This window comes from Trichoderma citrinoviride, assembly GCF_003025115.1.
Source record: "Trichoderma citrinoviride strain TUCIM 6016 unplaced genomic scaffold BBK36scaffold_1, whole genome shotgun sequence".
NCBI lineage: Eukaryota > Fungi > Ascomycota > Sordariomycetes > Hypocreales > Hypocreaceae > Trichoderma > Trichoderma citrinoviride.
The window spans coordinates 1,759,636-1,787,620 of NW_020194709.1; the positions used below are offsets into that span (position 1 = coordinate 1,759,636).

At 53.7% G+C, this 27,985-nt stretch overlaps 8 protein-coding genes across 8 annotated transcripts; 5 read left to right on the forward strand and 3 right to left on the reverse strand.

Moving 5' to 3' along the window:
- Positions 1 to 2,821: 2,821 nt before the first annotated feature.
- BBK36DRAFT_45192 (hypothetical protein) lies at positions 2,822 to 6,019 on the forward strand (the record flags this gene model as incomplete). The annotated part of the gene is made up of 6 exons (XM_024898088.1): positions 2,822 to 2,963; positions 3,117 to 4,052; positions 4,200 to 4,749; positions 4,800 to 4,862; positions 4,938 to 5,586; positions 5,675 to 6,019. 6 exons carry the CDS (start codon positions 2,822 to 2,824, stop codon positions 6,017 to 6,019), a joined length of 2,685 nt encoding a protein of 894 aa, XP_024753919.1.
- A 553-nt stretch (positions 6,020 to 6,572) lies between these two features.
- Positions 6,573 to 7,839, reverse strand: BBK36DRAFT_1133991 (N-terminal nucleophile aminohydrolase). The gene is made up of 3 exons (XM_024892158.1): positions 7,616 to 7,839; positions 6,890 to 7,428; positions 6,573 to 6,796 (listed from the first exon to the last, which is right to left on the reverse strand). The coding sequence occupies exons 1-3, from the start codon at positions 7,638 to 7,640 to the stop codon at positions 6,623 to 6,625; spliced, it is 738 nt and encodes a 245-aa protein (XP_024753920.1). The 5' UTR covers positions 7,641 to 7,839; the 3' UTR covers positions 6,573 to 6,622.
- Positions 7,840 to 8,363: 524 nt separating this feature from the next.
- Positions 8,364 to 11,415, forward strand: BBK36DRAFT_1174864 (hypothetical protein; the record flags this gene model as incomplete). The annotated part of the gene is made up of 3 exons (XM_024895939.1): positions 8,364 to 8,781; positions 8,900 to 10,881; positions 10,992 to 11,415. The coding sequence occupies 3 exons, from the start codon at positions 8,364 to 8,366 to the stop codon at positions 11,406 to 11,408; spliced, it is 2,817 nt and encodes a 938-aa protein (XP_024753921.1). The 3' UTR covers positions 11,409 to 11,415.
- A 970-nt stretch (positions 11,416 to 12,385) lies between these two features.
- BBK36DRAFT_1107117 (hypothetical protein) lies at positions 12,386 to 15,160 on the reverse strand (the record flags this gene model as incomplete). Its single annotated transcript, XM_024889221.1, has 1 exon — positions 12,386 to 15,160. One exon carries the CDS (start codon positions 15,158 to 15,160, stop codon positions 12,386 to 12,388), a length of 2,775 nt encoding a protein of 924 aa, XP_024753922.1.
- A 2,538-nt stretch (positions 15,161 to 17,698) lies between these two features.
- Positions 17,699 to 18,647, forward strand: BBK36DRAFT_1174874 (hypothetical protein; the record flags this gene model as incomplete). Its single annotated transcript, XM_024895940.1, has 1 exon — positions 17,699 to 18,647. One exon carries the CDS (start codon positions 17,699 to 17,701, stop codon positions 18,500 to 18,502), a length of 804 nt encoding a protein of 267 aa, XP_024753923.1. The 3' UTR covers positions 18,503 to 18,647.
- Positions 18,648 to 20,427: 1,780 nt separating this feature from the next.
- On the forward strand, positions 20,428 to 22,431 carry BBK36DRAFT_1165123 (signal recognition particle, 68 kDa subunit; the record flags this gene model as incomplete). Its single annotated transcript, XM_024894742.1, has 3 exons — positions 20,428 to 20,618; positions 20,687 to 21,832; positions 21,903 to 22,431. The coding sequence occupies 3 exons, from the start codon at positions 20,428 to 20,430 to the stop codon at positions 22,429 to 22,431; spliced, it is 1,866 nt and encodes a 621-aa protein (XP_024753924.1).
- Positions 22,432 to 22,927: 496 nt separating this feature from the next.
- Positions 22,928 to 23,558, forward strand: BBK36DRAFT_473 (hypothetical protein; the record flags this gene model as incomplete). Its single annotated transcript, XM_024898121.1, has 2 exons — positions 22,928 to 23,282; positions 23,539 to 23,558. The coding sequence occupies 2 exons, from the start codon at positions 22,928 to 22,930 to the stop codon at positions 23,556 to 23,558; spliced, it is 375 nt and encodes a 124-aa protein (XP_024753925.1).
- Positions 23,559 to 23,774: 216 nt separating this feature from the next.
- On the reverse strand, positions 23,775 to 26,403 carry BBK36DRAFT_1133994 (hsp70-like protein). Its single transcript, XM_024892159.1, has 3 exons — positions 26,169 to 26,403; positions 25,902 to 26,100; positions 23,775 to 25,808 (listed from the first exon to the last, which is right to left on the reverse strand). Exons 1-3 carry the CDS (start codon positions 26,193 to 26,195, stop codon positions 24,007 to 24,009), a joined length of 2,028 nt encoding a protein of 675 aa, XP_024753926.1. The 5' UTR covers positions 26,196 to 26,403; the 3' UTR covers positions 23,775 to 24,006.
- Between the last annotated feature and the right edge of the window lie 1,582 nt (positions 26,404 to 27,985).

A 27,985-nucleotide genomic window follows, 5' to 3' on the forward strand; every position in this document is an offset into this window, starting at 1 on the left:
ACCAATGAGGATCGGCCACGGCGATTGCCTTACGGTCTCTTTATTCTCCCTCCTCTCACTCTCGTTTATTTCAACTGTCGACATTGTTCCCCCCCTTTCATGTGTGTTCAATCGCTGTCATGTTTCCGTTTCTGCGGCTGAGAACCACTCCATTGCATATGCTTTTAGCCGCCCTGTGCGGTTGCTTCCGCTGAGAGTACTTACCAGGCATCTATTTCGTCCTGGAAGGAAAGGCGAAAAGTGCTGCAAAGAAACAGAGGACCACAAACCCGTCTCCTGGGCCATTCCCAGAATAAGACACTTGGTATGGGACAATGGACGCATATCCACGACGGCGCTGTCGGCTCTAAAGCAGACTCCTTTTTCTGTTCGCACTCTGGCCTGTGCCCACCGAAGATTCAACACCATGGAGGAGTAGCTGGAGTCGACTCCGCATGGGTAAAAGCTGGCACAGCGTAGAAAAAGGTCGAGCGTCCAACATGCATGCCTAGCCATCTAGGCTAATGCCGGAGCTGATGGCCGGCCAGAGTTGCAAGACCAGGAGAGAGCCCTATTCGTCCGCCATGAACGTGGCAACGGACACCATCTCTTGCTTATATAGGATAGGCCTCTCGCTCGCTCTTCGGCTTTGGCCTCTGGGAAAATTCACAAGTGATTGTATTCCTCTTTCACCCTCCTGCAGATTCGGATGACCAATACCGTTGGTGATACCACCCACCTGAGCAGATAAAGCGAGGAGATAAAGGAGGGGGAGAAAAGAGTGAGCAACCACCATTGGGCTCTGGAACCCTCTGTCTCAACTCACTCAGTACCTCGTCTTAACCGTCTGCCCCGACTCGACGGTTGCGCATGAGGCCCGTCTCCGAATCAGGCGTGCCGTGAAGAGCTGGTTTCGGCTCATCAGCCCGTGTGTCTCCCTTTAAAGTCGGTATCGACCAACAGCACGGTACTATCCGCTCAGCTTGGCATCTTTGACATCCCGGCATTCCAGATACCTCGTGCCCTCCTTTGTGGTCCACGCCTCTTTTCCACTTCCCCTCTGTGCTGCGACCTTTCTGCAAACTCCCGCCGCGGGACAGAGACAGAGAGCTGCACCTGTGGTCGCCGGTCCGACCCCGAACTGAGAGATTGATTGGTCTCTTTCGGATTGGTCTCGATCGGAAGGAAAGGTACCTCTTGTGGGGGTTTGCCAGCTGTCTGAAGCACCAAGATTTTACTCGAGGTACAACCCGATTCCTTTTCTGCCTGCGCATCTTGTTAGCCGTCTGGCTCCAGCTGCTCTAAGACAAGACAGGGCAGAACAAGTCGGTATTTGCGTCTATTGGTACCACTGCCTGCCGCCGTCTCAAAGGCCTGTATATGTACATGCACCTACAATCTGGCGGATGAATCTCGACTCAAAGTCTGTTCCTTGTCAGGCTGGCCATCTCTGTTAGAAGTGGCTCACCACCGTGGGCGTAAGAAGAGGTAGGATTAGTGTTGAGGGTTTCCGGCTGATTCCAAGTTACGTGTATCTTAGGTTGAATGGCTCCGAATATTGAGCTCCTGCCGTTGATTACCATATCGCAGCATCTGTTCTTTCCTTGAGCCTTTGCTCCTTCCTCACTGTCGGATCCTCCCAACTGCTACCACTGGGAGCATCTTGGTATGTTTAGCTCCGCTTGATGAAGCGGTACCTTCTTTTTACCTTGCAGTGCGGCGGCGAGTAGCTTCACCTGCGCCCCCCGCCCGCACGATACCTCGACCACTAACTCGAGGCATCGAGAGCTACCCCAGGTCCAGGTAGCAGGTGGCAGTTGGGCCCAGGAACGGACGCTCAGGCAAGTTGGTGGGGAGTACCTGCCCTGGCTTGAGCGACCGGCAGCATTCCATTTTCTCGTCTTCTTGCTCCACCCCTCCCCTTCTCCGCCACACCCTCAACACCTTGTCACAGATCTCGAGATGTCCTGGTGCTGCTGGGTACGGTACTCATTCTCTGTTTACTAGGTCCGTACTCTGGACAGCAAATTCGCACGGAAGTCAGACCAACTGGTACTTATCCGCCTCCGTCACTCCCATGTACGATTTGCTCTCTCTCCTCTGTCTCCTCTCTTGCCTACCGTACTCTTCTGCTTCTTCCTTCTCCTCTCCTTGCCTACCCTAGCTGTTCCTGCAGTCCTTCATTTTCCTCTTCCCTACCTTACTCTTCTGTCACCATCTCTGACCGCAAGAACCTCCCTTATTGCCCGTTCACTCGTTCTCCCCCAATCTCCGCCTCTTTCTCCGATCGTGTCTCGCCTCGCTACCAACATCATCCACTGTTGCATGGCCTCAGTTGGAACTCGTCTTCGTACAGCTCGACGCTTCATCCTGGCTCTGCCCTGCCCTCGAGTTACACCGGCCATGTTCCACTTGCTGCTATCCTCCTCCTCTTGTCCATCCGCTACTTGATGCTTTCGTACTGTCGGCCAGTCGTGCTAATACCATCCTCTCCCCCCCCTAGTGGCTGAGCACAGCAGCAGGTGGTGCCATCTTTCTTCTCTTCCGCCGCACCGCCTGCGGCTTTCGAGGCCGCCGTCCACCCTGTCCCGTCCCCTCACATGCTGATCTTCTCTCTTTCCTTACGGCAAATTATCCCGCCGAGCGGCCCAGGGTGATATATACTTCCTCTTAACACATACTTTCGTTGTCTTGGAGCTGCTTAGGTCGCTTCATCACTGTTGAAACGGTTTCATCAACCGGTGTCTGGCTTTTTACAGCACGCAAAGACATTACGAAAGTGGGCGACCGTTGGCAGTGTGATATCCAGCTCTCTCTCTTTCTATCAGCAGAGTACTGTATCATGGAGGATCAAGCTGTTACAGCCACGAAGGCTATCTTGCCGGAATCCCAAGGGAGCTCTTCGCAGCAGAATGACGGGGGAAAGGACGACGCGAATCGCAAGAAGACAGGCACGAGGAAACGAACCAAAACTGGCTGTCTCAGTGAGTAACAGTTGAGCCTCGTGATTTTGAATCTCCTTCCTTCCCTTCTCTTCTTGCTGCCGCTGGTACTGCCCTTTCCACCTCACTCCAACACATCCAAATCCCCCCCCCTTTTTTTCTCTAGGCGATCTAACATGATTCTTTTGTCATTAGCCTGTCGTAGGAGGCGGATCAAATGCGACGAAGGCAGGCCGATTTGCCACAACTGCATCAAATCGAGACGAGAGTGCGAAGGATATAGCCAAAGGGTCATATTTAAGGAACCTCTTGGCTCTTTTTCGTCTCCATTCAACCAGGCAATATTTCCAGGCCCACCAAACATCGTTGACGAGTCTTTGCCTGCGCACCGACAGTCCTCAAGGGGACTATTTCCTGCTATTGCGCCGAGACCCCCGACCTTTGACCAGCGACACCATGGTTTGCCTCTTCAATCAAGTTCCGCGCCATATCACCAGCATTACCATCATGAACCATTGATACAAGGCACTTCAGCCTACAATATGGGGCCCAGCCAGTTGCTACAGGCACCTTACAATCCACAATTTCCGAACCCCCTGCTTGCGGCAGAGGTCAACGGAGGACCTACTTACTATGCCCATGCTCCTTCCGACTCCCAGTTCTTCTCTATACAAGACGGCTGCCCTACCGGAGATATGCTCGGCGATTTCCATCATCTGACCGGCAATCACGCTCTTACTGTTCACACTGGAGCCTCCATCGAACAGCCCCTGAATGATCGGTGGGGACTGGACATGCTGGACGATGAAGCGTCCTTGCCCGATTCTGATGATGAGTTACCGGACGTCAGAGGCAACTTGCTGCCAATCAAGAGTATGGTGCCAGAACGTTGGACCACAAGTGCTGTGGATGCCAGCGTCTTTTCTGCCTTTGCCCAGAATGACGATGTTCTAGCACACATGGAGACGCCATATTCTTCTGAATTCTGGGCTAGTGGCCTAAACACGATCTTCATGCATTTCATCAACGTTACTGGCCCTGGCATCTCAATTTTCGAAGGAGACATCTCTTGCGCTTCGGAAAGAGCCAGGAGAGGCACCGCAGCTGGAACTGGACAGAGCTTATGGAGTTGTAAGTTGTTCGACAGGAACCTTATATAGAGGGCGAAGGCCTTTCTGACATTCTCTCTAGACGCCATTCCTTCATTGGCACTTCAACATTTAGGCCTGTTTCATGCAATGCTCGCATTGGCGAGCCTTCAACTTGCGAAGCTCCGAGATAACCCCCCGACGGCAGCTCTGAGGCATTACCATCGTGCTATACGTCGTATAGCCAAGAACGTGAAGTCACCATCCAGGAGAACTCAACCGGCAACTCTTGCTGCTACTCTGCTGCTCGGGTATTTTGAGGTCTGGTCTTCTGATCACACTAAGTGGTGCAACCATCTGTTTGGTGCCAGAATCTTATTCCGCGAGATGTCTCTGGGAGAGATGACTCGGTCTTGTTTTCCAGCAAAGCGCAGGCGGCAACGTCGGGAAGCTGGAGGCTATCAACTGGGACATGTAAGCTCCTATTTCCACCACTCGCATGCTCACGCCGCACCGGCCCAGAGCGGGCAGCGTTCTCTCGACTATGGCTTTTTAAATGCCATTACGGGACTCGCCGTGTCTCCTGAAGCCTACGGTGATGGAGAGGGCCAACCCTCCCACGAAAGACAATTTTCGGTAAGCGATAAAGAGATTGAAAGATACGACATCATCTGCGATTTGTTCTGGTGGTACTGCAAAATGGATGTGTACCAGAGTATCTTGGGGGGAACCAAGTTATTGTAAGTTTCCTCGTCTCTTGGCTGCAGATAGGTCGCTAAACGGGGACCAGCATGGAATATGAGCATTGGACGCAGATCCCTCCAAGGGCTCCCTTTTCAACATATTCATCAGCGTATGTACAGCACCCACCTACTCCTTCCTTTGTGCCTTCAAGAGATGACTTCTATAACTGACATCTCCATTTCAGATATGGCACCTATGACCATTTGATTCTCTTACTCGGCCGCCTCTCGGACTTTGTGTCGAAAGATCTCTCCCGAAAGCAGAAAGTCATAGAAGCTCAAGGAGGTGGTGCTGGAACCGGTTCACCCCCTATGTTTCCAGGCATGTTCCCGACGTTTGGGAAAGTGCAGGCCCCCATGGGATTTAGTCCTCCACGAGACGGCACGCCACACAGTGACTCGCAGGATGACCTTGATCCAGAGGCCAGCTACGAAGCTGCGTTACAGGAATGGAATGCCATTTATCACGCCTTTGAGATCTTCAAGAGCCGCCTTGGGCCCGAATTCCAGCCCCTCGGCGACGAGCTTGATGGTCAGACGAGGACAAAGACACCTTTCGGAGACCCTATCTACTTCCGAACATATTCCATTGCAGGCATCTGGATGAACTATTACATGGGATTTATCCATCTGTATCGAAGCCACCCCTCGATGCCGCCGGTTGCAATGAGGGCAGCGGGCATGACAGCAAAGAAGACGGCTGGTTTCGCGCTCAAGATTGGGCAGATTGCTTCGGGGCTGGCTGCCGACTGCTCAGAGTATACCGAAATCAACACGTATCTCGGTGCTGCCCTCATTGAAAGTTCTTTCTGCGTCTTTGTTGCAGGTGTCCAGGTTCGTACAGCCCCTTACCAACGGCCGCATCGCCCTTTCCTGTCGGATATTTCCCCTACTACAGTGAAAGAAGCTGACAGTCTCTCAGTATAATGATACTGCGCAGAGAGAATGGGTCATTCAGAGGATGCATGACGTTGCACGCCTCACTGGATGGCAGTCGGCGATGCAAATTGCCTGTGGCTGTGAGTCGGCATGGATCAAGGCTAGCCAGATGGGAGGACCGGAGTATACACGACCAACAATTATCAACGACGTTCCGTCTACGATATGGAAAAATCCTCGCCGAATCGACAAGAAAATCGACGAATTAGACTCGAGCGAGGAACGGCGGTTAGTACTGGCCAAGGCTGAAAGAACACATTACGCAATCGGGATACTAGCAATCGAAACAGAACTCGCGAGGCTCGAACTACGAGACGATTTAAACTAACGAGCGATATAGAATGTGTGATGTCCTAGGAGGGCACGCACACAATAGAGAGTACAAGGACATGGGCAACGATGAAGAGGAAATGGAGGACAAAAAAAAAGGCAAAAAGTATAAGGGAAGAAGGTGGTAAGCTAAGGGAAAAAGAAAGTGAAAAGGCGACATAAGACTCAAGTATTGATTGGCACGCAAAGACGCTCGAAGTCATAGTTGGCTGCTGTTACAGCCAAGCATGGTATCTCTGGGATTTCCGCTTTTTGATGAACGATTTTGGCGGCATCTATAAGGGGACTAATGAGAGCCTGGAATCGGGAATCGGAAGGGCAATGAATGAGGGACAGGTTAGTTGGCATGAGAGATCTAATAATGAGGGAAATGAAGTGGAACTGCGGCAACTCTTTCTTTGTGTATTGAGATATCTGATACTGTACCTAGGTAACGTATATCTTGTCTACCTACCTGAGATGGTAGGAATGGATTGTATTGACACAGCAAGGGCCTGAGTGCCGTTTGCAGTCACTTGGACAGTCACTTGCAAGGACTCAGAGGGAAGCAAATGCAAGAATTGCACCCTGTTTCTATTCTCGTTACGCATAGCATTGCTCATTAGTTTGATGGTAGTCGATCGACGACAGCCGCCATCTCTTCGTCTGTGTATATTCTGAAGCCCTTTTCCTTGGTGACGCTAGCCAGCTGCACGTTCTTAGAGTCTAGCTTCTCTTCCATTACTTGTTTCAGAGTCTTGAGAACCAGTGTCTCCGCATCCGCAATTGTTAGAGACTGTCATTATTGTTAGCGGGTGCCGCAGGATGAAAGAGTGCAGTTTGAGAAGTCGAGAAGATAATTGCGAATTGAGAGGAAAAGGAAGCTGACCTTGTGGTATTCGTTTTGCAGCTCTGCTTGCGCTCCCTCCGAGCCTGAGCCAATAGCCTTGGCGTCGAATCGATAAAAGGTACCGCTGGGCTCTGCGTGAAACAGCTGAGGGCCGTTCTCGTCGAAGCCGGCAATGAGGAGTGCAACGCCAAAGGGCCGGCTCATGATGGTCTCCTCTCCATCGGCACCCTCTCCGAAGCGCAGGGCCAGGTCGCAGATGGCCTGGGTGCAGCTCTCGACGCTGAGGGACTCGTTGTAGTTGAAGGCGTGGCTCTGGCACTCGACGCGGGCGTGCTCAATCATGGACCTGGCGTCGGCCTGGAGGCCGGACATGGCGCAGCCGATGTGGCGGTCGATCTCGACAATCTTCTCGACGGAGGAGGTCTCGAGGAGGGAGGATGTGACGCGCTTCTCAACGCCGAGGATGACGCCCTCGGATGTGGCAATTCCAATGGCGGTCGAGCCGAGTTTGATAGCCTCGAGCGAGTATTCCACCTGGAAGAGACGACCTTCGGGGGAGAAGGTGTTGATTCCCCGGTCTGGAGGCAGAGGAGGAAGCTGTTAGCACAATGTCTTGTCTGTCTCCATGTAGGTGCATCCTCGTAGAGGCATGATCCTCTTAGTCTGTGCGTGCGCCTCATCTTGAACGCTGTGGTCTAAAAGGGAACACGCAGAGAGGAACCTCGAGGAGGGGAGAGAGAGGTTGGAGGAGGGGAAGCTGCTTGCCGTATTCAGATCTTGCCATAAACATCTTGACTGATTGTGCGGTTGTGCTTGGCCTAGAGATGCCAGTGAATGTCTCGGCAGGGCAAGATAGTCGTTGAGTGAGAGAGGAGGGCAAACGACGAAGTGAGGCTGCAAGGAAAGGCTGAGAGAAGGATGAAGCTGTACTGCTATCAGGCAAACACTGGGCCTACGCATCCAGTGCAGCTTCCCTGCTCCAGATCCGCCGTACCGAGTACGTACCTGGTGGGGGAGGCAGAGACGCACAACCGCTGGCCAACGCCACAGTTGGCGCCACAGGGAGCTGCGGTACTGACAGGTGCAGGTACAGCTACAAATCCAGAGTAAACGGAAGCGTGGTTTATCCGGCATACGGCGGAATGGCAACCGCGACGCGACTGATGGTCGTGTTTCACCCCACCACGGGTTGCATAGAGCAGGTGCTCCGAAGCTACGGAGGAAGGAGCTTGCCTGCCTTTTATGACCTTGTGAGTGCGGCGCATGCAGCTCATAACTCAATGAACTGCATTTTATACCCCCAGCATCGATACAAGCCTCTACGAGCACCACGATTATACCGAACGGAAGAGCAAAGGCAGACGAAGAATAAGCCGAGGAAAAGAAAGGGCGAACAAGAGAACAACACCCCCATGATAACAACAGGGTGAGGAGCGTTCTCTTCAGCTGTTGGTCCAAGGCCACTTGGTTCTGCATCTCTTTTCTTCTACACCTTCGGATGTAGCTCGCCGCTATGTCATCCGGCGTACGAACGAGGGCATCTAGCCGCGCCACTGCCTTTGTGGACGAGCGATCCCGGATCTCTGGAGCCAATGGAAGCTTTCGAAACGGCATGGCGGATGCGAGAAATGCAGAGGCTCCCCAGTTAGGAGACAGCGAATCACATAAGCGGGCATCACCAGGCAATGCGAGCCGCGTGGGCAAGGCCAGGGACGACAGACGCTACGAGGAGCGTAAAGTCGTCGAGCGGGCCTTTGAGGCTCATGCGGATCGAATCACAACGCGGGCAGCCAGTCCCGCCAAGCAGGAGCAGCAACGGCGCTCGCAGCAGCAGCAACAGCAGCAGACGGACAAGAGGCCAGCCGAGATGCGCAGACAAAAGTCGTCGACGGACCTGCGGTCGAGAGACGTCCGGGCAGAGACGCCCCCAGGTATGGTCTACTCTTCCCCTTTCCGTTCACTTATACTTGGCATACGAAGTCTATAAAGAGCAAGACGAAGAGTCAATCTGTGATCTTTACTTGGTTGTTTCCTATCAGAAGCTGACAGTCGCCATGTTAAACTACATAGGAACTTGGAATCCGGAGGCGACCCTGCTCCCGCACACCTCTGCCGCCCTCGCCTCACGAATCTCGCTCCCTCCAATTGCATTTACAATCCCAAATGCGCCACAGCCGAAACCCCTGCACGAACTGACGCTGGAAGCTCAGGAGGCAGCCATCGTCGAAGACCTGTTGTATGTTTTCATGGGCTACGAGGGACAGTACATCCGATATGCCCGCGGTTACAGTCCCAACGAAGAGAGGGACCGACTCTCTGGGCCGCCCTTTCGTATTCTGCCCGGTCTTGACCCCAGCCTACACGACCTGACCAAGTCTATGCTGAAAATGGCAACATACTACTCAGCTCTGGAAGCGTTCGTCGACGTGCAGAGCCGCGAGGAGTTTGGTGCCGTGAACCATGCCTTGTGTGCGTCAGTGAGAAAGTGCTTGCAAGACTACCTGGTCATGATTGCCCAGCTCGAGACACAGTTTCTGACGAGCGAATCCTTTACCGTCCATGTCCTCAATATTCACACTCTACCCACATGTCAGATGCTGTCCCATCTCTATTCGCTAGCACAAGAGCTCTTGAAGAAGAACGCGCTGCTGGATGACGAAAGCGACGAGGAAGAAGACGATGAAGTGGACGATTACGACAAGGTCCTTGAGAGACTTGCCGAAGGAGGAGACCTTGTCCCTGGAAGTTCCAAAGCCCTTAAAGTCTGCAAGGGCGGCGGTGTTTTGGGCCTCTTGGCCTCGAGGCTTGAATCTATGGGAGGTGACCCGGCTGCCCGATCTTTATTGACTTCATTATTGCGGGATGCGAGCCGACCTTATATGAAGATGTTGAATGAATGGCTCCACCATGGCAGCATACACGACCCTCATTCCGAGTTCATGATCAGAGAACAGAAGAGTATTGGGCGAGAGAGGCTCGAGAGAGATTACATCGACGAGTATTGGGAGAGAAGATATACGATCAGGGACCAGGATGTGCCGCCCCAGTTGGAAGGCGTCAAGGAGAAAGTGCTGCTGGCCGGCAAGTATCTCAACGTCGTTCGCGAATGCGGTGGAGTAGATGTGAGCAAGATCGTGACAGAACTACCGACCTCCTTTGACGACAAACGGTTCATTGAGAACGTCAACAACGCCTACGCTCATGCCAACGAGTCCCTAATGCAGCTCCTCCTCACAACGCACGAGCTTCCGTTGAGACTGCGTTCACTCAAGCTCTACTTCTTCCTCGACCCATCAGATTCCTTTTCCTACTTCCTTGAGCTGGGATCATCAGAACTGAGAAAACCGGCCAAGAATGTCAACACAAGCAAGCTGCAGTCGCTCCTGGATCTCGTCCTGCGCCAACCTGGAACCGTGTCCTCGCTTGACCCGTTCAAAGAAGATGTCAAGGTGGAGATGAACGAGATCACTCTGATCAATAACCTCCAGCGGGTTGTAAACATCACGGGCATAGAGTCAGGCCAAGTGATGCAGCCCGTCATTAACCAACAGCCCATCGAACCAGACAAGAATGCTACTGGCTTTACATCGTTGCAGTTGGACTATTCAGTCCCCTTCCCCGTCTCGCTGGTAATCAGCCGCAAGACAGTCTGGCGTTACCAGGCGCTTTTCCGCTTTCTGCTACATTTACGTTACCTGGAGTCTCAGCTATCGTCGACGTGGCAAGCTCACACCAGAGCCGTGACCTGGTCTCACAAGAGCCCCAACCAGGAGCTCGAAACTCTGAAGAGACGCGCCTGGACCTTGCGAGGGAGGATGCTCGTATACGTACAGCAGGTGCTGTATTTCTGCACCGCGGAAGTAATCGAGCCTAACTGGACAAAGTTCATGTCTCGACTGAAAGCCAAGGACGAGACGTCGGACAGGAAATCCAGCTTCAACCGGACCGTGGACGAGCTGATGCAGGATCATGTAGACTTTCTGGACACGTGCCTCAAGGAATGCATGTTGACAAACAGCAAGCTGTTAAAGGTAATGCTACTTCCCATGGAGATACTTTTGCTCGATCCCTATCCCGCAGCCATCTCCCTATCCTTACCTGCTCGTCTGTCTCCTCTCACTGACACTCCTTGATTACTTAGGTCAACTCGAAGCTCATGCAAACCTGCGCCATCTTCTCCCAGTACACCGGTTTCCTCACTCGCGAGCTGGAAAAGATTGATCCCGACCTCGCGAGCGGCACCAAGCCCGACAACATGACCAACGATCAATGGCAGCGATTCCAGTCCTCCAAAGCGCCCCCCTCCTCACGTTCGACATCCACGCAGCCGGACACGCTGAGCCCGGAGGACGCCGAGGCTCGCGTGACTCACCTCTCGGAATTTGTCCGCAAGTGGGAGAGCAACTTTGGCCGCCACATGAAGATCCTCTCGGACTCGTTGAACCACTACGCCGCGACGGAGACGGTCGTTCTGCTGAGTCTTTGCGCCAGGCTGAGCTCGGTGAATCAGGGCACTGAGTGGGCCGCCATTGGGTTAGATGACGATGACCAGCCGTAAGAGGCTTGCTTGGAAGAGACAAGGAGGTCCATGACGAGGGAACTAGGGGTAATCAACCTCTTTCACGACTGCTTTTTGAGCCCGTGAGAGTTTGTTTAAGGATAATGAATTTTCTTGGTGTAACGGCGTTGGACATGTCAAGAGTCTGGAGAGCAGGAGCGGGCATACGTTGAACTTATTACGAGAAAGGGACTTTCGTAGCGGCATCTTCTGGGTTCTACTTGCGCGGTGGAGTGTCGCAGACAGACGAAGTAATGGGAAAGGGGAAACGGTCACGAAAAGGCCATTTCAAGGCTATCATACCCCGCAAGTAAACAAGACATTCATGCTTTTCTGAGCGGTATATATCAACCGGTATATAAGAGTCCTCCCAGGTGCTATTGACTTTATCCGAGTTCTCCAAGCCCTCGTCCTGCCTATGCCAGTGAAAAAGTTGAGAGAGAAAAAGAAAGAAATAAGGAAAAAAAAAAGGCAGAAGCAGAATGCCACCAGATCCCGAGCGCCGCTAAGATCAAGAGTGGCTCGTGAGAGCTTCGGTATAAGAATGCCACAGGATGCCGTGAGACCAGGGTATGTTGCCGTATCCGGCAGAACTTGCAAAGAAGATTGATTGAAAGGGGGTTGGAGAGGGAATAGATGATTTAGGTCAACGGTCCTCTCAGCCTTGCAGAGCTGCCCCCACGATGATAGATGCTGCTGGATGACAAAAAAAAAAAAAAAAAAAAAAAAAAAGGAAACTCAAGGAAAAGAGAAAGCTGCTGCACGCGGGCCACCGGGTGGAAGACGTTTCCTATGCAGATACATAGGCTAGATCGATAGTGACGAGGGGGATACTGAATAGAAAACCTGAGAGTATGCTGCAACGGAACATGTCGAATATACCGTGTATAAAAATAGGGATGCAGAAACGGCAAAAACGCCTAAACAAGTCGTTACTTCGTTGCGTGGTCTTTATACGATCTTTGACCGGGTAGTTATCATTTGAAGAGACTGCGGAGATCCATGAGCTTCTGTCTCGCTGCCTCAGCCTTGTCCAAAGCCTTGTTTTGGCCGTCCATGCTGAGGCTTGCCAGCTTCACCTTCTTGTCTTGCAGCTCAAGCATCTTCTCTTCAAAGCTGTTGCGCATGATGTACCGAATTGTGCGCACGGGGCGTTTCTGACCCAGGCGGTGCACACGATCGATCGCTTGAGCTTCAGCCGCAGGGTTGTACTGCGGCTCCATAACATAGACGTTGTTGCCGGCGGTCAAGTTCAGGCCCAGCCCACCAGCGGTGATGGAAACAAGAATGACGTGAATGTTGGGATCATCGCGGAATGTGTCCATGGCAGCCGTGCGTGCCTGTCGTGTCATGCTGCCATCAAGCCTGGTGAATCTGATATCTGCTTCCTTAAGCGCCAGCTCGATGAGGTCCAAATGGGACGTCCAGCCTGAGAAAACAACTGACTTGAAGGGTGCTTCTTGTGGATTGGCGTCGCTGGCAGCTTTGGACTTGAGAAGATCCTCAAGGAGGGCCTTGGTCTTGGTATGAGGTCCGTCATACTTGTCAAAGTCTTTGGCGACTTCTTTCGGCTTGTTGGCAGACTTGAGAATACCATCATGTTCACCCTCTACATCCGAACGGCGGATGTTGACGAAGCCGAACCGAACATGCGCATTGCAAACGATGCAGGGACCTGCAAGCTGGCCAGGCGGCAGAGCAGCCTTGGCTCGCTGCTTGAAGCTTCTTATGCACGACTGACACACCACATGGAAGCAAGGCGTCATGTATCCTAGCGTGTCGTCTTCCTTTTCGGCGTCCATTGAGGTTTGCTCTTGGGAGATCTTCTTGTTGCATTGTATGCACGCGTCGTTGTTCGTATCTTGCATCAGTGTGAACATCTCGTGAGCCTTCTGATGAGACAATAGCGCGCCTTCGGCATTTTCATCGTCCTCATCAATATCGATCGCCATCTCTGCCGACATGCCTTTCAGGGCCGCCAAGTCTTCTTCATTCAGCAAGTCTTTGCCATGTGCACAGAGTAGGCGTAGACGAAGGATGGCCTTGAGAATATGAATGTACGTGTTGCCGCCAAGAGCTCCAGAGGTGGGGTTTCCGGCCAAGGCCTTGACCCTGTCCTGGGCGTTGCGAGCAAAAAGGTCATATATGCCGCGCTCATCTGGGCTGAAATCGAGTCTCACGATAAAGTCCTCCCGTGAAGGCAGATCGATCTTGTCCTTGAGGCGGCGGAGTGTGATTGTGTCGACGAGAACGCGGAGCTTGGGCACAATATCAGGATTGCAAGCCTTGAAGGGCTCCACGATATGACGAAGGAACTTGGCTCTTTGGTGGAAGGGCTCCAGGCGGAGGAACGACAAGAGGGCGGCAAAATCATCTAGTCGATTTTGGACCGGAGTCCCGGTAACCGCCCAGCGCCTCTGGGCCTGAAGCCGAACTATGGCCTTGAATTGCATTGTCGACTGCTCCCGAATCATGTGTGCTTCGTCGAGAACGATGCGGAACCAGCCAAGCTCTTCAAGAGGGAAGCTGCCCATTTTGGCCTTGCGACGAGAACTGAGCTCGTTGGAGACGGAGCCGTAAGTTGTAATGACAATGTCGAACTGTGCCAGCCGCGCCAAATCTTTGATACGGTTCGGACCGTGATAGACATGATAGGTAAGCTGACCAGGGGCAATGTGCTGCTTGATTTGCTCCTCCCAGTTCGTGATTGTGCTGAGAGGGCATATGATCAGGGTCGACTTGGTGTTTCGGGTCAGGGGCGTCAGGCCCAGTGGTGCCTGCGCCGCGTCCAAGTCGCGTTTTGCCTGTCTTGTTTCCGGCGCGGACGGCTGCTCAGGCGAGAGGTGCTGAAACTGCTGTGCCTCATCCATGGTGGTTGCTACGAGCGACAGGATGCTGAGTGTTTTGCCCAGGCCCATCATATCAGCGAGTATACCGCCGCGGGTGTCAGAAGGGGGAGCGGCCTGGCTCTCGCCAGTGATGACATTGTGGAAGAAGATCTGTCCACTCGGACTGGGCTTGGTCCGCCAGAAGGACACCATGCCCTTCTCCTGCAGTTGCAGCTCGCGAGGCTTTTCCCTTGCCATCATGAAGTAGAGCCCCTGCTTCTGATGGGTAAGCAGAGGCGTCAGAATAGAACTTGGGGGATCCATGGTTGGTAATTCGTCGCTCCTGGTAAGAGAATCGAAAACTCCCATGACTTCCGAGCGAACTTCCTCAACAGTTCTGGGAGTGAAGTTTGCGCTCCGAGAGCGGTCTCCCTCACGACCCGCACCCGCCCTTGACGGCTGTTTCTTCATTGCGCGCGCGTAATCAGGAGTGTGCGGGTTGCAGAGCCTGATGCCTCGTTGAATGATGTAGGGCTGGTGAAGCGGCACTTGATTCCGCTCGAGGATGGCTCCAACATTTCTGGCGTATTTGAAGGGCCCATACAAGACAATATCAAGTAGGTAGGAGCGCGATACAGCCTGGCCAGGTTCTTGGCCCGGGGCAATGGGCTGCGGGGGGATGCGACAGTCGGTCCTGACGCGGATATTGAAGTCCAGCAAAGGCGCCAAGGCTCTGCTAGCGGAATAGTCGACTTGTCCGATGATCTCTCTGGTGTGGTCGCATACAGGGATTCGGTACGAATCGTCATCGGCCATCCTTCTGAGGATGACCTTGATGCTGGGTTGATAGTTGGGCCCCCACATACTCTGTACCCCCGGCTTTGGCGAAGGAGCTCGGGTGCAGTTTGCGCGGGTCTTGATCATGCCGTAACAAACCTCTTCTTCCTTGGGATCCACGGGCTTCGGAGGGCCGGCATCGTCGTTGACTAAAGGGTAAACGATAAGCAAAAGCACATGGCAGCAACTTCGTCGTGGGTCATGGAGGCTACTCGTACCATTTGTCAAGTCAACAGTAGATGATCCAGGATTAGCCGCCGCCGCAGCACGCTCGGCCGCCATCTTCATGTGGTCGGCTTGCATCTCCCTCAAGAAGAGAGGCAGACGTGGCCCCCCTTCACGGTTCACTCGCTGGCGTTTGGGGAGTGGTTGGGCTTGATTTGTGGGAGCGAGCATATGAGGCATACTGGATCGATGAAAGGGTGTGGGTTGATGCTGAGAACGTGCGAGGCGGCTTCGGCGCAGCGAAGCGACCATTCGATCAGCTCGCGCTTCGTCATCCTCGTCCGGCGGGGTCCCCGGCGAGTCTGGCATTGGCGAGCCTGTCATTGGCGAGCTCATGGTGGATGGGTCGAGAGGGCTGTTAAGCAACGCAGTGAAGGAAGTGGTGTCTGTATCATGTCTTCCGTTGGGCATCTGCTGCCACGTTATGGCAGATTGACCTGGCCCATCCTGTCGAACGTTCGAGTCGTTGTATTCTTGATATTGGCGCTTTGCATGATGATGCGAAGGCGGGACCCATGGCATATCCAGATCGGAGCCTAGAGGCTGCGAAGGCACACCTAGAAGGGAGTCAGTTGAGTCCAACGAGGCCAGGCTAAAACAGGAGGAAGACTGGCAGGCATAGGGGACAGATGGGAGGTTAAGCAAGGCTTCTTTGAGAGTGATATAACTTATCATAGAGGCAAAGCTACCATCATATGCTCGCGGGCGGTGGTTCCGACCTTCAAGATCGAAAGTGAAGGGAGGTAGAGGGTACGATAGAAAGAGGGAGGTCTTACCATTCGTAGCCATCTGCAATATATTGAGTGGCGCTCGGGGCTACACAAAGAGCCTCCAGAACGCAAAAGCAGGAGCCAGAGAGTGATGAAGAGGGAGGGAGAGGCAAAGATGGAGCGTTTTACCGCATGTGTGACGAAGCCTAAATCGTCATCACACAGGCGCATGCAAGGACAATGACGGACGGTGGGCGATAGGGTATTGTCAGGTCTCTGATTCAGATCTGTGCTTCTCTGCCTCTCTTCTTAAGCGTTTGCGGCGAGCGCGAAGTGTGGTCTCACAGACCGAGAGGTACTCGGTATGTGAAGGGCAACGTAAGTTGGTTGTAGAGACAGAGTTGGTGTTGTCGAGGCTTGACCCGGAAGCAGAGAGAAATAGTTGCGAGTGGTCTGAGGCAGAAGAGAGATAAAAAGTCATGTGAGGGCGAGGCTATTGAAAGGGGGCGAGAGAAAGGTGCCTGAAAAAAACACTGCGAGCCTTATAGGCGGGAAGAAAAGATGGGAGGCGAATACCCAAGCGTGAGGAAAAAAGCATGAAATGTTGAGGAAGAGGAAAAGTCGAAAGAAAAAAGCGAGAGCACGAAGCAACCCGCTGATTAAAGATGAAATGTCAAAAGCTCAAGGTATAGCTATGGCTATACAGCAGCATACAGCCACCAGCTGGCGAGCGCACAGAGCGGCTGCTGGAAAGCCGCGATCCCGGTTGTCGATGATGATGCAGAACTGCAGGTGTTGTCTTGGACCAGCAACGCGCTTTTCCCCCTGCTTTTTCTCGGAGGACTCCGTCTGCAGGCGGCTTGTGACGGAGGCAGAGCAGAGACGGCAGCCCGGAGTGGAGGGCAGGGACAACAAGAGGCAGCGCACCAACGAGAGGAGTGCAGCCGGAGGCGAGAGAAGATGCCGGTCTTGCGGTTGTTATTGGAGATGCGAGAGTGCGTGAAGTCTCTCTTGCAGAATCATGGATGTTCTGCCTCCAGGCAGGTCGCAGCGGTAGTGGAAAAAAGTGGGTTAGCGGGATAGCGCCTTGTACATTCTAGGTACCTGTAGAGGCTGGCGGCAGGTGCTAAGGAAGCAGTATCGCGGAATGCTGAGTGGCTGCAGCAGTGGGAAACAGGCGGAAGAGCGGGGCGCTGGAGGGGCCTGGAGGTGGCTCTGCGGTACCCGATGGTACATGGACGGGCACGGCGAGGGACCTCCACTTGGGGACGGAAGGATGGAAAGCAACTCCCGACTTTCTTTTGAACGCCTAGACTACATGCCATGCTTGTACGAGTACCGATCAATATCTTGATTTTGTTTGACTGAAGAAACATCACCTGACTGCCCAAACTCATGAGGTGATTTGCTACAAGAAACAGTGCCTAGGTAGGTCTAGGTACTCTCTGGAGCGGTATGTACAGTGCTAAGGTTTCTGTAGCCCACCTTCAAGATGCCTTTTCCACGCCTCCAGCCCAGAAGAAGAAGCATGTGATTGGAGAGGGAGCGGAAATGTTTGCAGCAACCTGGACGGCAATCGATCCATCAATCTCTGTCCAGACGCAACTCTTCGGACTCCCTTGCAGCTGAGCCGCAGTGACTCGTCCGCGATCTTCGCGGAACATGCACCAGGTTTTCGTTAGCACTGAGAATGACGATGCCAAGTACCTCGTACTTTGATCTCAGATCAATGCAGCAGCTGAGTACATTTGACGCCATCCAAGTCTCGCCATGTCTTATTACTCGACTGGAGGAGTACAAACGGTATCTGGCTTCGTCGATAGTCCCTCTCTCGCTTCGTCCAGCGTCGTGCCGTGATTCCAGTATCAACCCACACACCTCAGCAAGAGCACACAATCTCACCAAAGCCTACTTCTACTGCCCTCCACTTGTCGTTGCCGCTGCTACCGCTGTGCACACCACCGCCAGAGGCTCTGGACTTGGTGCTTTCGAGGCAGCAAAAGCAGCCCCAAAAAAAGCGCTTGCGGCTACTGCAGCCAAGCAGGTCACCTGCACAGCACCGTTTGCAGCGACAGGGATCCTCCAGCGCTGGCCCAGTCCGTGCGCCCTCCACCAGAGCCCCGTCAACCCGTCGCGGTGGCGCATCTCGCCCGCATCGCTGCTGCTGCTGGGACTCCCCGATCCCCCGGAGGAGCCCGCCAGAACGCTGGCAGAAGCCCTGGACAGCGGCCTCGACAGCCTGAAGGCAGCCGGGGGGCCCTCTGGAGGCCTGGGGCTCTGGAGGGGCCTGCCCCGGACAAGGTGGGCACGTGATGCAAGCGTCCAGTATCTCGTCCTGCAAGGTCACCACCCTGCTGTCGTGATCCCTGAGATGCGCTCCAAAATCCCCCGAGCAATATCGACGATTGCCGACCGCCGGCGACGCGCATTGGGCGGTATCCTGTCACTTCTCTGCTCTTGCTATTTTCTGCTGCCACGGCTGACGATGGCCTGAGTTCTCCTGTCAAATCATCCCAGATCCTCCCTACACGTTCGCCCGCACAATATGCATGGCTGACACGAAGTCGCAGCCAGCTTTTTGGCGCCAAACAATGGTCGACACACCCACCAGCAACCGCTGCTGCCAATTGCCGTCGCTCATGAGCATGAGGCCATAAGACACACAGCCTGACTGCATGCTCGTTGCCGGTTACTGGTTGCTGGGCTAGACAAAGTATGCGATACGTGTGCTTTCCCTTGCCTTGCTTGATCGACGCTACCTCGACTACCGCCAAATCTCGCAACCCAAAGACGAGCAGTTTGCCCAAAGCCAAGGACGGCACAAAGAGGGGAACAGAGACAGTGACGCGTTATCATGTGCTGGGCTCCTCCTTTGGATCGAACTTGATCGGAGCGAGAGGGTGCGAGAAGTTTGCTAGATGGGACATGGCCAATAACACGGCGACTATGTCAAGCGCATCTGTGTCGGCATCAAGGCAGAGGGTAGTATTGGCTCGCTCGCCGCGAACCCGGGCTATCACAAGGCTACTAGCTTCGAACCATCAGAGCTGAAAAATGATGGAGCTGCAGCGGGTCCAGCAGAGGAAGCTTCTGAGTCGTCTTTGCCTGTCTGCGTGGAAGAGCAAATGCCGCTTTTACCCATGCTGCAGACGTCTATTGACGAGGGCTGATATTGAGTGGCCGGTAAGCGCGACGCCAATCTGCCATCTGAGAGCCATGCTCTGAGTTCGTGCCGCGATAAGGCTCAAGGTATTGCAAGCCCCAAGCCATCCCGGGCAGTGGAGGCAGATCGATTCGATGAGTCCCGATTTCGATACGCCTTTTGAGACAAGGCGCCTTTGTGTTGTCCGCCAGTGATTCGATCATGACAGCCTGCCCTTGCGGAATCGATCGAACCGTCTAGTAGCTCAAAGGACAGCTCATCAACTGTCTGCTACAGGTCTTGCTAGCAGGGGCCAAGCACACGACTTCGGAACGACTGGGCGTGATGTCTTAGAACGTGTTTCACCCATGTCTGCGTTGTCCTTTGCCTTGCCTGGCGAATCGATAAGCCGCGCTCTAAACTTAGCAGTCGACGACTTGTCATATGTCATAACCCGCGTAACCGAGCTCCAGGAGCTAAATCAATGATGCCTTCCAGTTGCTATGAGCATACTGTACTGCAATGTGGCGTCCTCCAACTTAGGCGGCAACTCGGGTAGATTGCTTCGTTCCCTGCTTAACGTGAAACTGACTGATTCTCGGAAGACGAGTTGCGGTTGATTTAAGAAGTACTACATAGGTACCGACGTGTCTCATCTGACTGTCTCCATGATGATAAGGTATTGTTACCGGCTACAGTGCCAGGGGCGTATCAATCCGGTTCAGAAGCAAGCCGTCATGAAGGCTTGAGGCATCAAGTTAAACATACAAGACAGTTAAACGGATGAATCAAGTCGCTCACTCGATCGGGAGGGTAAGACTGCAGCCCAAAAGCTTCTCATGGATCTCAGTAGCTGCCTAGTAGATAAGTAGCCTTTCGTCTCGAGCATTCATTTCCCGTCCAGCTTCATCTCTGCGATAATGCCTTGAAGATGGATAGATACCTTGTAGACACTTGCAAGCTTGAAGAGCTTGAAAGGACCATGACCCAAGATCCGGGTACGGAGTACCTCCGTAAGCTTCCCGAAACCGACGCCATATTACATAAGCGACCTCGCACGAGCCTCGAATTCCCAAATTCCAGCCTCACGGTGCTCAACGCCTCGTGCCTTGTCCAGCGAAAAAACGACATGCCCCGCCATCCCCGCCAATCCCAATCCAAGAAAAGAAAGCTGCTGGGATTGCCATCAACCGACTAGCTGGCAGTAGAACAGCCTGGCCTGACTGAGCATCAATTTGAGCATCCAGAAGTCCGGCAAGGCGGCGCCCTATCGCACAATGGACATCACCAACTTCGTCGTCCAGGGCCGAGACAAGGCCCTGCTGTACGGCGACTTCTCGACATACCATGGCCAGCTGTCCAAGCGCCTGCTCAACTCGCGCAAGAAGCTGGGCATCGTGACCAGGAATCGAGGCAAGTTCCGCAAGCCGGAGCAGGTCACCGCCGAAGATGTCCAGGGAAACATTGAGTATGATATCATCCGCCACCGAAGGAGCAAGCAATTGACCGAGCTGGCTGCTAATGTTTTGCTGCCAGACATGTCCACCTCCTCCTCCTCACCAGCGAACGCGCCTGGGCTCAGGCAATGAGCATCAAGGCGGCCCATGCGAACGACCAGAGGGGCGTTGTCGGCCGCGCCCGGTCTCACATCGTCTCCCGACTCGAGAAAGCCGCTCGAAGCGCTGAGCAGGTCGTTACCGTCCTGTCGCAGACCGATGTATCTGGCGCCAGTGCCACCGATCTCCTCGAGGCTCGGGCCTACGCATCCCTCATCCGAGGCGCCATGCTGTTCGAAAAGCAAAGCTGGGAGCCTTGCCTGCGAAGCTACGCCGTGACGTATGTCATCTACACCGCACTTGCTACGGCGACCAAGAGCGATATCTTCAAGGACTTGCTGTCCGAGACCGTCGAGCCGTCGATCCGGTTCGCTGCCTACCAGCTCAAGACGCCCCGAACGGTTTCCGTCGCCACTCTGGCAAAGAACGCCTTCCCGCGGTCAGACGAGGCTCTGGTCCAAGAAATCAACCGACTCGATGCATCCATTCTTGCCGAGGCAAGCACGGGGTCTGCAGAGGGCATTGCAGTCGGCGACGCTGCCCCCCAGACCCTGACTTGGCGAGCGCACGAAGTCCAGATCGAGGATGCACAGATAGCCACCTCTTGGGCTGTTGTTGGTGAGGCTAAAGAGCGGCTCTCGCAGACTATTGCCAAGTCCCAGGACAAGAGGCCGCATGAGGTGGCTGCCGCCTATGATGAGATTCTGTTAACCACCCAAGATGCTGTTGATGCTACCAAGAAGGCCATCGACGAACTTAAAGGGGACGGCGTTCCCCAAAGCGATCCCAGGATGCAGCGGCTGCAAATTACACGCACTGCAGTCAATTACGAGATGATTAGCTGGAGAATTGGTCGAAACCGAGTTCTTACAGGTCCCCATGATGGTGCCACAGAAGAGTACGGCTCATTAAGAAGGGGTAAGAAGAAGGACGCGGACTCGGCCGAAGCAAGGAAGGAAAGGGAACTGCCCTCTGGAAAGAAACTCGTTAAGCTTAAGGAGAAGACTGCGCTGTACGATGGTATCCTTCAGAACTTGGAGTCGATCAAGGAGCTTCCCGGAGTTGCCGCCGACGAGGAACTCGCCGCCAGGATTGAAGCTTATGAGAGTTACTTTATTGCGCTCAAGTAAGGACCACATATTCTGGGAGTGAGACGGCTTACTGTGTTAAGATCAACCACTAACAAGCATGCATAGGCATCTTGCCATCGCTCGGTCACACGCCATCATCGGCAACGCTGCCAATGCCTTGGCCCTCATCAACCGAGCTCTGGAGCTCAGCCAAAAAGCTGTAGAAAAGCTGCCAAGCTCGCAGTCTATTTCCGATGAGCTCCCCCTGAGCCTCGACATTTCCCCGGAGTCCATCAAGTTCGTCGAGCGAGTGATTGATGGCGAGCTGCAGCGCCATCGCGCCATTGTCCACGTCGACAACCTGCGCAAGAAGCAATCCGAGGCCGTCGAATACGCAAGCGACCTCCCCCTCGTCGAGAAGCTGCAAGAGTATCCCGTCGGCGGGGCTGACCTCAACCACATTGTGGAGTTCCCTCCGAAGGAGGCAGTAATTCCGGTCAAGCCCATCTTCCTCGACGTTGCCTGGAACTACATCCACTACCCCGGCAAGCAAGTCCAGGCCCAGGCGGGCAGCAACCAGGCCGACGAGGGCGCCCATGAAGCCGAGCAACCTGCTCAAAAGGCTAAGAGAAGCTGGTTTGGCTTTGGAAGGTAATGCTTTTCGATACGCATTGTGTTGCACTAGGATTGAGCAGAAAAATATTTATACAATACTCACGATTTTTCTCACTGCTATGACAGGCATAATTTGCCATCCTTTCGTCTTTTTAGTGACTCTTGCCTAACGATCTTTCACTCTATTCTGCTCATGCAGTCATTCGTGTGAAATATGCACTGGGGAATCCTGTCACGAGCGTTTGTCTCACAAGTAAGTCACGTTCACGAAAGTATCACTCTGCTCTCAGGATACCCCTTGGAATGGAGTCGCAAATTCAGGGAGAAAGGGGGAAAATACTTCAACCCTTCCTCCGCCGGCAGCAAACACAGGACGCGCGGTGCAATGTGAAATTCAAGCAAACTCGACGACTCTGTCTCTATAACCGCCCTCCCACAAAGTCGGTTGCATGCATCTCTTCCAGGCTCAGTGGTGATCCAACTCTCCATTCAAGCTTCCTTCACTTCAAAGCACATACACATCTCTCCTCTTGATCATGGCACCAGGCTACAGGTCGCCCTTCGACCACCATCTACCCCCCAGCATCGCAAACTACAACTTCTATCACCCAAAAGCCACGCTCCTCGTATTCCTCGCCATCATCCTCTGCGTCTTATCCGTCACCGTCTACATCGAACTCAGCACTATTCGCGCCATTGCGGAGGAGGAGCAGCACGCCAGCTTTCGTGAGCAGCAGCAGCAGCAACATGGTCCAAAGGGCGGCTCCCCACTGCCGGATATGACCCTCGATCGAGCCGCTATGATAGCGAATTATTCTGTCGTGCGCTCGGGAAGGGATCCTCGAAGGGCTGTGAATATCCGCCATCTGTTCCTCCGCGAAGAGGGCTATGGTGCGGAGAGTGGTGATGTGCAGCAGCCTTTAATGTCGCCAGAAGGGCATACAGGTACCAGTCCGTCGGAGCAGGATACCTACGTCATGGAGATGGCTGCACGGCATGATGATGTGCAGAGAAAAGGGTCTATTCACTGGCATGGGACCAACACATTAAACACATCATGGGGGTGGATGGCTTAAGAGTTCGAAGGTTGCCATGTCAGCACGATAGCATCACTTGTTGCAAGATAGTATTACGGACGACCACATAGTCGAAGCGACCAGAAAGTAAGAGGGGAGAAAATCATTATCATCTAACTACCTAGTGTTTGTTTTTTCTCTTTTTGTCGTGTTTGCCTCTTCGCCCATACCACCCGGTACGACCGTACATTCATAAACCAAAAAAATAAGAATAGAATCAGTCAAAGAAAAAACATCTCCTAGATAGTTTTTTGATGCTCCAACGCCTGTTCCGCCAGCCAGAGGTATTAACAACATGAGTAAAAACAAACAGGGCAAGTGCATAGCAGCTTAGGCTGGATATGAGTACATCATAAATACAGCAAGAAGAGGGATCTATGCCACAGCCCCGCGCTTCTTTTGAATATTCGAACAGTAAATGTGGTTTTGATACAAGAGATTTTTTGGTGTTTTTGCTTGGTGTTTTTTTTTTTTTTTTGGTTTCCCAGATGAACTTTTGTTAGACTCGCTCGTCGCTAACCTTCACAAAAGAGGCCATCTTAAGGCTTGTTCTCGTCCTTCTTCTCGCCCTCGGTGGACTGCTCGCTGGAGGCCTGCTCGGCGCTCTCGCTGCGGGCCTTGTGCATCTTGTCGAAGAGGTTGAGGGAAGCGACCTGGAGCTCGTCGGTCTTCTCCTTGATCTCAGCGGCGGTGGCAGTGCTGTCGCCAGACTGGATCTTGGTGACGAACTCGCGGAGAGAGGCAATCTTCTCGCGCAGGCCGTCGACCTCAGCCTTGTCGAGCTTGTCGGCGTACTCGTCAAGGGCACGCTCGGTGTCGTTCAGGACGCTGTCGGCGCGGTTGCTGGACTCGATGGCGGCCTTGCGCTCCTTGTCAGACTCGGCGTACTTCTCGGAGTCCTCAACCATCTGCTGGATCTCGTTCTCGGAAAGACCGGAGCCGGAGGCAATGGTGATGGACTGGTCCAGGTTGGTGGACTTGTCCTTGGCGTGGACGTGGACGATGGAATCGGCGTCAATGTCGAAGGTGACCTCGATCTGGGGAACACCACGACGGGCGGGGGGGATGCCAACAAGCTGGAAGTTTCCGAGCAGCTTGTTGTCGCGGACGAGCTCACGCTCACCCTGGTAGACCTTGATCTCGACGGCAGTTTGGGAGTCGGCGGCAGTGGAGAAGACCTGGGACTTCTTGGTGGGGATGGTGGTGTTTCGGTTGATTAGACGAGTGAAGACACCGCCCAGGGTCTCGATACCGAGAGACAGGGGGGTGACGTCGAGGAGAAGGAGATCCTTGACCTCACCAGAGAGAACGGCACCCTGGATGGCAGCACCCATGGCGACGGCCTCATCGGGGTTGACGGACTTGGCGGGGTCACGGCCGAAGATGGACTTGACGGACTCGGCAACCTTGGGCATACGGGTCATACCACCGACCAGGATGACCTCCTGGATGTCCTTGGCCTGGAGGTTGGCGTCCTTGAGGGCCTTGCGGACGGGATCGATGGTGCGGTTGATGAGAGGCTCAACCATCTTCTCAAGCTGAGAGCGAGTGAGCTTCAGGTTGATGTGCTTAGGGCCGGAAGCATCGGCGGTGATGAAGGGCAGGTTGATGTCGGTCTGGAGCGAGGAAGAGAGCTCGATCTTGGCCTTCTCGGCGGCTTCACGGATACGCTGGATGGCCATGCGGTCGCCAGACAGATCAATGCCAGAAGTCTTCTTGAACTCGGAAACCATGTGGCGAACCAGGTGGATATCGAAGTCCTCACCACCCAGGTGGGTGTCACCGTTGGTGGACTTGACCTCGAAGACACCGTTCTGGATCTCAAGGATGGAGATATCGAAAGTACCACCACCAAGATCGTAGACGGCGACGACGCGGTCAGCCTCCTTCTCCAGACCATAGGCAAGAGCGGCAGCAGTGGGCTCGTTGACGACACGGAGGACGTTAAGACCGGCGATCTGACCAGCGTCCTTGGTGCTCTGACGCTGGGCGTCGTTGAAGTAAGCGGGAACGGTGACAACGGCGTTCTTGATAGGCTTGGCAAGGTAGGCCTCGGCGGTCTCCTTCATCTTGCCGAGGATGAAACCACCGATCTGGGAGGGAGAGTAGTTCTGGCCACGGGCAGAGACCCAGGCGTCGCCGTTGGTGTGCTGGACAATCTTGTAGGGGACCTCCTTGATGTCACGCTGGACCTCGGCGTCGGTGAACTTGCGGCCTATTAAACGCTTGGTGGCGAACAGGGTGTTCTCTGGGTTCACGACGGCCTGTCGCTTGGCAGCAACACCGACCAGTCGCTCGCCATCCTCGGCGAAAGCAACTACTGAAGGAGTGGTACGGGCACCTGAAACGGGTCAGTATAAGGAAGATGCGACGGTGAAAACGAGGCATTGGTTTTGCGTGGGCTTGCGCCAAGCAAAGGGGAGCTAGTACTAACCTTCTGCGTTCTCAATGATGCGGGGTGTCTTGCCCTCCATGATGGCGACGGCAGAGTTGGTGGTTCCCAGGTCGATACCGATGACGGCACCCTGGACCTTGCCGTTGCTCTCTGTTGACTCATAGCGAGCGAACTTGGAGACTGCAGGTGTTCTGGCAAAGGCGGCCGAGCGAGCGATGAGGGGAGAGGCTCGGGGAAGCTATCCAGAGAAAGGCATGTTAGCAAAGCATTCGACGCACAGCAATAGCTCAGCATTGCGTCACTTACAGCTCGGGAGAATCGCGTAGCGAGCATGGTGGATGGAATTGAGGGTATACAATGGATGAAGAAAGGAAGAAGAGGAACAGAGAGGAGAATAAGAAACTCGCAATCTGGGAGGAGAAGATGGGAGGTTTTAGATATGCAGAAGAGGAATGAGATGGAAAGGCTGGAGAGAAGAAAATGGTGGAGAGAAGTGAATTTTTTTTTTCTTCCTAGCCTGGAAAAACCGCTCGGTGCAGCGACGGTCGGCCATAGAAGCCGAGAGAAAGAGGCAACAGCGCAAGTCCCGCAGTCCCGGTCCCACCCGCCGCACCGGCGATGCCGGAACAAGTGATTATCCGGCGGCAATTCTGGAGAAATGCTGGCAGGCAGATGGAGTTCGCAGTCAAAATCACGGGCCGCGGCAGGAAGAGAAGAAGGCGAGCTTCGGCGGGTGACGAGGCTACGATCGGCTCAATGAGATGAATCTCACCTCATCACAGACGCAAAGATAATACTGGGAGTCTTTCCTCTGGTCACTTCATCGAAGAAACGAAGAGCTTCAACTGTAGCTTCTACTGACTTAAATAATACTGGGCATACCTTGGCTCAAGGGCTACCTAGACATTGAGACTTGGCTTCAGTCTCGAGCAACTTTCAGGTTCGAAAAGCTTCATTCTGGAGGTCAGATGTCGGCATATTCTCGGCACTACATACGACGCCATGCATCATCAGTTCAGCCCAAGAGACTTCATACGACTCCATGCATCAGTTCAGCCAAAGAAAACAGCCCCGAACCGCCAAAGAGGCGCCAAAAGCAAACATCACTGGCAAGCTGCCGTGTCCGAAGACCCTGCCGCTGCCTTTTTATCTCACCACCCTCGCTCTCTTTGCTTTTTCTTGCCCTCCCCCTTGCCTGGATGCCGTGCCACTCCTTTGCTGGCAAACAAATTTTAGTCTATTGACGCATGTTTTATTACTTGATACCTGGCGCTTCTGCAACTTTGTGCCACCCACGGGAGCACCTTTTGATGACCAGTAATTTTCTCTGCAGTGTGTGTGCTTGACGCAGCTCTGCCACATGTGAGGTACAAGATATTACTGCTTGGCAAGGGTCCTACATAAAGATCCAGACCTTTATTACGTATCATTGCCAGGATACGAAGTAAGTATGCAGGGCGCTGAAGTTTTCATTGAACGTTGCTTTTCTTCCCGAAGTTGAGTCGAGTGGCGATCAGGGTCTCAGAACCAATACTTCTGCGTGGAGCCACGACCAGTGCAATTGCGCGCTCTCTCATTCAAAGTACAAGCACAGACGTGATGCAGCTGCAGACCGCAAATTCAATCCTCCAGAGCCCATCCAGCATAAGGTGTAATAAAGTCCCAAATACATACTGCCACTCTCCACGATCTACCTGTAGCCTCTGTTAGATCATGCTTGATAGTGCTACTTGCCCATTAGAGAACGGCTTAAAAGGCAATTTCTGGATAGTTTTCCTGAGGTGATCAATTGTCCGACGTCATCTACCCACCTTACCCTCGTGTGTCTATCCGGGGAGCCGCTCAGCCGCTATACAGTAGCGCTATTCACTGGCCTCGAACCCCAAGATACAAGTACCGGATACGCGCGCATCGCTTCCGCGTCGTTGCTTGGACGACCAGGCGCCGACACTGCATGAAAGTACTGGGTACTCGCCCTGCGTTGTGCCTCCACAGAGCTTCGAGCCCTGTAATCTGCGCTCGTACGGCACTCTGACTGCGCTGAAGCGTTCGCTAGGCTCGTTCGCTGATGGAATAAGCCCGCCACCTCCCCGGCCATCTCAGCCCGCCGATGCCTGTGTTTC

Bases quoted from the DNA above. Each gene is read 5' to 3' on its own strand.
- BBK36DRAFT_1133991 (XM_024892158.1), bottom strand. From the start codon at position 7,640: ATGTTTATGGCAAGATCTGAATACG. The intron at 7,429-7,615 runs GCAAGCAGCTTC...CTCTGCCTCCAG, and splicing joins TATGGCAAGATCTGAATACG to ACCGGGGAATCAACACCTTC. The intron at 6,797-6,889 runs GTCAGCTTCCTT...CAATAATGACAG, and splicing joins TGCAAAACGAATACCACAAG to TCTCTAACAATTGCGGATGC.
- BBK36DRAFT_1133994 (XM_024892159.1), bottom strand. From the start codon at position 26,195: ATGCTCGCTACGCGATTCTCCCGAGCT. The intron at 26,101-26,168 runs GTAAGTGACGCA...TTCTCTGGATAG, and splicing joins CTACGCGATTCTCCCGAGCT to CTTCCCCGAGCCTCTCCCCT. The intron at 25,809-25,901 runs GTTAGTACTAGC...GACCCGTTTCAG, and splicing joins CATCATTGAGAACGCAGAAG to GTGCCCGTACCACTCCTTCA.